Consider the following 5,324-nt stretch of genomic DNA (forward strand, 5'->3'; position numbering starts at 1 on the left):
GGTGGAGGATGGCAGAGGCCGGTGGAGGCCGCCACGTGGGCGCGAGCACCAGCAGGGCTGGCTCGGAGCCGCGCGGGGAGCGGAGGCGACGGCTGCAGCCAGGAGGCAGAGCTGGACGCCGGGGCCCGGCGCGCGCCGCTGCCGCCGCTCACCGCTGCCGCCGGCCTCTGCCCGCAGCTCCCCTGGACCAGCCCTGCTGCAAGGCGCTCTACGACTTCGAGCCCGAGAACGACGGCGAGCTGGGCTTCAAGGAGGGCGACATCATCACCCTCACCAACCAGATCGACGAAAACTGGTACGAGGGCATGATCAACGGCCAGTCGGGCTTCTTCCCGCTCAACTACGTGGAAGTGCTGGTTCCGCTACCTCAGTGAGACGGCGTCGCCCGCGGCCCCGCACCGGCCTCCATTCCACGGCTCTCCTGCCGCTCGGGGCGGCTCGGGGCGAACCTGCCAGCAGGGAACAAGCCAGAAGGGTCGAACGCCCTCCGCGACCCCGTGCATTTGGTTTATTTTATTTTTTTGTTCTTTTCTTTTTTGATTTTTGTCCTTCTGGTGCTTGAACTTAGGTACTTTACGGGCCCCACCAGGTTCCTCCCGGTCTGTAGCCGCGCCGCAGGTCTCTCCTTGTCCCGTTTTTCCGTCTCTGCTCTGGGCCAGGCATGCGGATGAGCCGGGCTCCGGCCGGGCCGCGCGGGGCGGCTCCGGGGAGCGGCGCGGCCGGACGCCGGGGCCCCCCGGGAGGGGACGCGGCCGCCGCCGGCCCCGCCGAGCGACACTACGTGCAGGTCAAACACTAAGGCAGCGCCGGGCCCCGCGGAGCCGCTCGCCGCAGCGGCTCCAGTCTGCTCCAACGCTCCCACGTGCCTTTCCCGCCGGCGCGAGCGCCGCGGAGCTGCRGGAGCTGCTCCCGCTCCGTGCCCGCTCGCTGCTGTCCCCGCCGGCCCGGCTCGGGGCCCTGCTGCCGCGGGGCTCTGGAGCCCGGGCACCCCCTCCTTCCCTCGCCGGCCCCGGCTCCATTTACGCAAAACCTTTTTACTGTTTTTAACCGTGCATGTGGCTGTGCATCCCGTCCCGTCCCGTCCCGTCCCGCGCACGAGCGGGCTCCCCCGCGATCCCGGCGCCGCAGGGAGCCCAAGGCACCCGTGTCCTCGGCGCTGTCCCCCCTCGTCCCCTCCCTGGCCAGGGCCAGGATGGCACCGCGGGAGCTGCAGCTCCCGCTCCGGTGGAGTGAAATCAGTGTTTCAGCTGGGCCAGCTTGCTCGATCTTTTTGTAAGGGTTTCTCCTGGTTCTTAGGGGAAAAAAAAAATGACAACCCACAAATCTCGACTTGTATCTCTGAATAAAAGTATTAAATGTTTTTTTCTTTCTAAAGGCCGCGTCCTCTCCCTGAGCATGAGCAGGACCCCGAGCTGGGCATGGGATGGAGGAGCCACCCTGGGCTCCAGAGCACGAAAGGGGGCAGGTTGGTGGTACCTGGAGCCCACGGGGGTCTTTGCTCCTCCCGTCCCTGTCCCCTCCGGCGTTAACGGGGGTCCCCAGCACAGCAGAGCCGCTCACGCAGCGCCGGTCGGGAACTGCCCTTTAATCAGCTCCATCCATAACTTAYAGACGACCCTCCCAGTACCGCTGCCCCGCGGCTGCTCGGGTCCCGGTGTCCCCAGGGTGTCCCCACGGGGCGCTCGGCGCCGGGCCCGGGCCGCCCGCTCCCACGGGACGCGGGTTCCTCAGCCGCTCTGCTTAAGGAGCCCGTAGATCTGCTCGAGGACGTGGGCGAAGCCGAGGTCCTTGGGGGTCCGCGCRGCCAGGGAGCCCTGCGGGGGAGCGCGAGTCACGGCCCCCACGCCGGGCGGCCCTTCCCGCGGCCCCCGTGTCACCTCCCGCGCACCTTGAGTTTGTCCAGGTAGGTCTGGTCCTGGCTCCAGAGCTCCTGGAATCTCACCAGGTCCGGGGCGCCCTTGTAGAACTCCACCAGCAGCGTCTGCACCGGGGACAGGGGGCTGCGGGGACGGGAATTCGCCGCCCTCCCCGTCCCCGTGGTGGCCGAGGGCAGGACCACGGGGTGACCAGTGTCCCCATCACCAGGAGGGCAGGACGCAGGGTGGCCAATGTCCCCATCACCAGGAGGGCAGGACCACGGGGTGGCCAATGTCCCCATCACCAGGAGGACGGGACCACCTACAAGGTGGCCAACGTCCCCAGGAAGACGGGACCGTAGGGTGGCCAGTGTCCCCATCACCAGCAGAACATGACCGAGGGGTGACCRGTGTCCCCATCACCAGTAGGACACAGGGACGGGTGACACGGCCTGGCTGTGGTGGGGCCAGGCGGGTAGGTGGCCCCGGGGCACGGGGACAGCGGCGCTCACCATCTCCTGCAGCACGTCGTTGGTGAGGAAGCCGTCCTGCACGTAGGCCACCTCCACCTCCATGGGGATGCCGTAGTCGTTGGGCCTTTGCTGGGGAGCAGCAAGCGGGAGCTGCCACGGCCGTGGGGACACGGGGGACACGGGGGACACGGGGGACACGCTCACCTCGGGGGGCGGCATCACCCAGAAGGGCGCGATGCGGGACTCCACGCCGGGGTTGCCGGGGTAGTAGGGCCCTGCGCGGGGGGAGCGGGCGGTGGCGGCGCGGCCCCGCGCGCAGCGGCGCCCGCGGCGCGGCGCTCACCGCAGATGAGGGCCAGGCAGGGCGGGAAGCCGTGGCCGCCCTGCAGCCGCAGCTGGTAGCCCATCTGCGCGTCGATGTCGAGCAGCGAGGGCAGCGCCGGCCCGAACGGGTGGCTGTGGTACCAGCCCACGAGCGAGAGCCCCCGCAGGAAGAGGCTCTGGCAGATCTGGCAGGGGACACGCAGGGCTCGCCCCGTTGTCCCCTCCCCGGCGCCGCGGCGGCGCTTTGGGGGTGTTGTCACCTCCTCCTCGACGGCGGCGGCGGCGTCGGCGTCGCCCAGGCGCGTGCGGCACGGGAAGGCGCGCAGGACGGTGAGCACTGTGGGGCACGCGGCGTGAGCGCCGCGGCCCCGTCCCCGTCCCCGTCCCCGTCCCCGTGCGGTGCCACCCACGCTGCGCGCTCGTGTCCCAGCGGCCGCCCAGGTAGCCCACGACCTCGCTGCGCGTCAGGTGGCTGTGGAAATCCTGCGGGAGAGAGCGGCATCGATGGATCTGCGCACCCAAATCCCATCCCCGGTGCCCCCCGCTCCAAAACGTGTCCCTCGTGGGGTCCCCGCTGCCRCGAGGAGCCACCTGGCGCTGCCACCCCGCTGCGCCCCCCTGTGCACAACCRCCAACCAGCCACCCGAGAATCCCACCAGGAGCAGCAGGACGTTGCTGGAGATGGCCACGTTGAAGGGCTGGAACTTGTTGATGGCCGCGAAGGACGTCACCTCCACCAGGGTCTGCGGGTTCCTGCAAGACACCCGGAGCCCCGAGTGCCACCGGCCACCCAGGCCCCCGGCGGTGGCACCGCAGGACAGGCCCCGTCGCGCCCCTACCTGGCCGCGTCGCGGGTGCCCAGGGTGCAGTAGCGCACGGGGACGCGGGGCTTGTTCTCYGGCTTCTTCGCGGCGGGGCCGTGCTCTGCGGAGCCAAGCAGCCCCGTCACCGCGGCCCGGCCCGGCGCAGCACCCAAGGGTGCCCGCGACACCCACCTGCCGCCGGCTGCTCCGCCGGGCTCCTGCCCTGCTGCTTCTTGCTCCTCTCCTCCAGCTTCTTGGGCGGCTCCGGCGCTCGGCCCTCCCTCGGCGCCACCTCCTCCTCTTCCTCCTCGGGCAGCTCGTCCTCCTCACCCTCGCTGGCCAGGCTCTGCTTTGGGGAGCAATGCGGTGCAGATGCACCCAATGCTGCATCCTCGCTGCACCCAGTGCTGCACCCAGCTGCATGCAGCAGTGCCCAGCGCTGCACGCATTGCAGCACCCTCACTGCACCCATTGCACCTACTGCTGCACCCAGCTGCACGCATCAGCATCCAGCACCACACGCATTGCAGCACCCTTGCTGCACCCAGTGCTGCACTCAGCTGCATGCAGCAGCACCCAGCACTGCATGCATTGCTGCACCCTTGCTGCACCCAGCTGCATGCAGCGGTGCCCAGCGCTGCATGCACTACAGCACCCTCACTGCACCCATTGCACACATTGCTGCCCCATTGCTGCACCCAGCTGCATGCCGCAGTGCCCAGCACTGCACTGCTGTGCATCGCAGCACCCTCGCTGCACCCATTGCCGCACACAGCGGCACCGGCGCCGCCRGGGGGCACCCACCTCGTCGGCGGCGGGCGCGTTGGGCTGGTGCTGCCGCAGCCAGGCCGCCTTGTACTGGTCCAGCTTCTGGCCCTTGTAGCGCACGGAGGCCCAGCCGCAGCCCGACTTCTTGGCCGGGTTCACGAGGCGCTTGCAGTGGGTGGCCCAGGCGCTGGGCGAGTTGAAAACCTGCCCCGTCTCCTGCCACGTGATGGTCCCGTCCGCCCCCAGGTCCCCCACGAACTTCTTGCCCTGGGGAGGCGGCGGCTGAGCGGGCCGGGCCGGGGCGGGCGCGCGGRCGGCCGCCGCTGCCGCCGCTCTCACCAGGTAGTAGATGGAGAGGACGCCGCGCGCCGGCTCCAGGAGGCCGTCGCGGAGCAGCACGCGCAGGGTGATGGCGCGGCGGGTGAGCACGGCCCCCCGCGCCGCCCCCGCCGCCCTGGCGGCGCCGCCGGCCTCCGCGTCGGCCTCCGCCTCGTCCAGCCCCGGCTCCAGCTCGTCCTCGTCCTCCTCCGGGCACTCGTCCGCGCCGGGGGAGCCGGCGGCCAGCGCTGTGACACGGAGCCATGGGGGCGGCCGCGGGCAGGACGCCTGGGCCCCCACCCTGCCGGTGCCACCCTGCCTCACATCGCAGGGACAGGGGACATGGGGATGGGGGGCACGGGACACAGGATGGTGCAGGAACAGGGCTAAGGGGACACTAGGACACACGGACAGGCGGACAAGGGGACAGGGAGGAATGAGGGTGCAGGGAGAGCTGGGGAGAAGGGACGTAGGAATGGGGGGACAGGGCGGCACAGGGCGACAGAGGGACATGGGGACACAGGGCCAGGGACACGCAGGGCTGGGAGGACGTGAGGACAAAGCGATGGGAGGAAGCGAGGACAGGGAGACACRGGGACACGGGGACAGAGAGGCTGGGGACACGGGGACAACAGAGACCATGGGGACATGGGGCCCGAGGGACACGAGGACACCGGGGACGCGGCGGGGAGGCGCATGGGGACACGGASAGGGGGGAGCCGCCCCCAGGCCCCGCCACCCAGGGTGGGTGAGTGCACGGGGTGGGGGGCGTGCACGGGGCA

The 5,324-nt window shown here is 70.5% G+C and overlaps 2 protein-coding genes across 3 annotated transcripts in view; one reads left to right on the forward strand and one right to left on the reverse strand.

Annotated features, from left to right (window-relative positions):
• SH3GL1 (SH3 domain containing GRB2 like 1, endophilin A2) overlaps nt 1-685 on the forward strand; it is a 17,772-nt gene extending 17,087 nt beyond the window's left edge. For both annotated transcript variants that reach the window (XM_026035277.1, XM_026035278.1), the window contains one exon: nt 178-685. In XM_026035277.1, the coding sequence (XP_025891062.1) occupies nt 178-374 (197 nt within the window). In that variant the 3' untranslated portion in view covers nt 375-685. The remainder of the gene's footprint in view (nt 1-177) is intronic.
• Nucleotides 686-1,699: 1,014 nt separating this feature from the next.
• Nucleotides 1,700-5,324, reverse strand: part of MPND (MPN domain containing) — a 4,858-nt gene continuing 1,233 nt past the window's right edge. The window contains exons 2-13 of the mRNA XM_026035164.1: nt 4,564-4,939; nt 4,261-4,491; nt 3,649-3,802; nt 3,493-3,577; nt 3,310-3,406; nt 3,064-3,136; nt 2,914-2,990; nt 2,673-2,838; nt 2,534-2,604; nt 2,369-2,458; nt 1,889-1,981; nt 1,700-1,814 (exon numbers count right to left, since the gene is read on the reverse strand). Of these exons, the coding sequence (XP_025890949.1) occupies nt 1,728-1,814; nt 1,889-1,981; nt 2,369-2,458; nt 2,534-2,604; nt 2,673-2,838; nt 2,914-2,990; nt 3,064-3,136; nt 3,310-3,406; nt 3,493-3,577; nt 3,649-3,802; nt 4,261-4,491; nt 4,564-4,939 (1,600 nt within the window). The 3' untranslated portion in view covers nt 1,700-1,727. The remainder of the gene's footprint in view (nt 1,815-1,888; nt 1,982-2,368; nt 2,459-2,533; nt 2,605-2,672; nt 2,839-2,913; nt 2,991-3,063; nt 3,137-3,309; nt 3,407-3,492; nt 3,578-3,648; nt 3,803-4,260; nt 4,492-4,563; nt 4,940-5,324) is intronic.

The sequence above is a fragment of the Nothoprocta perdicaria genome, unplaced genomic scaffold, assembly GCF_003342845.1.
Source record: "Nothoprocta perdicaria isolate Ctin4 unplaced genomic scaffold, notPer1 scaffold_157, whole genome shotgun sequence".
Taxonomy (NCBI): Eukaryota; Metazoa; Chordata; class Aves; order Tinamiformes; family Tinamidae; genus Nothoprocta; species Nothoprocta perdicaria.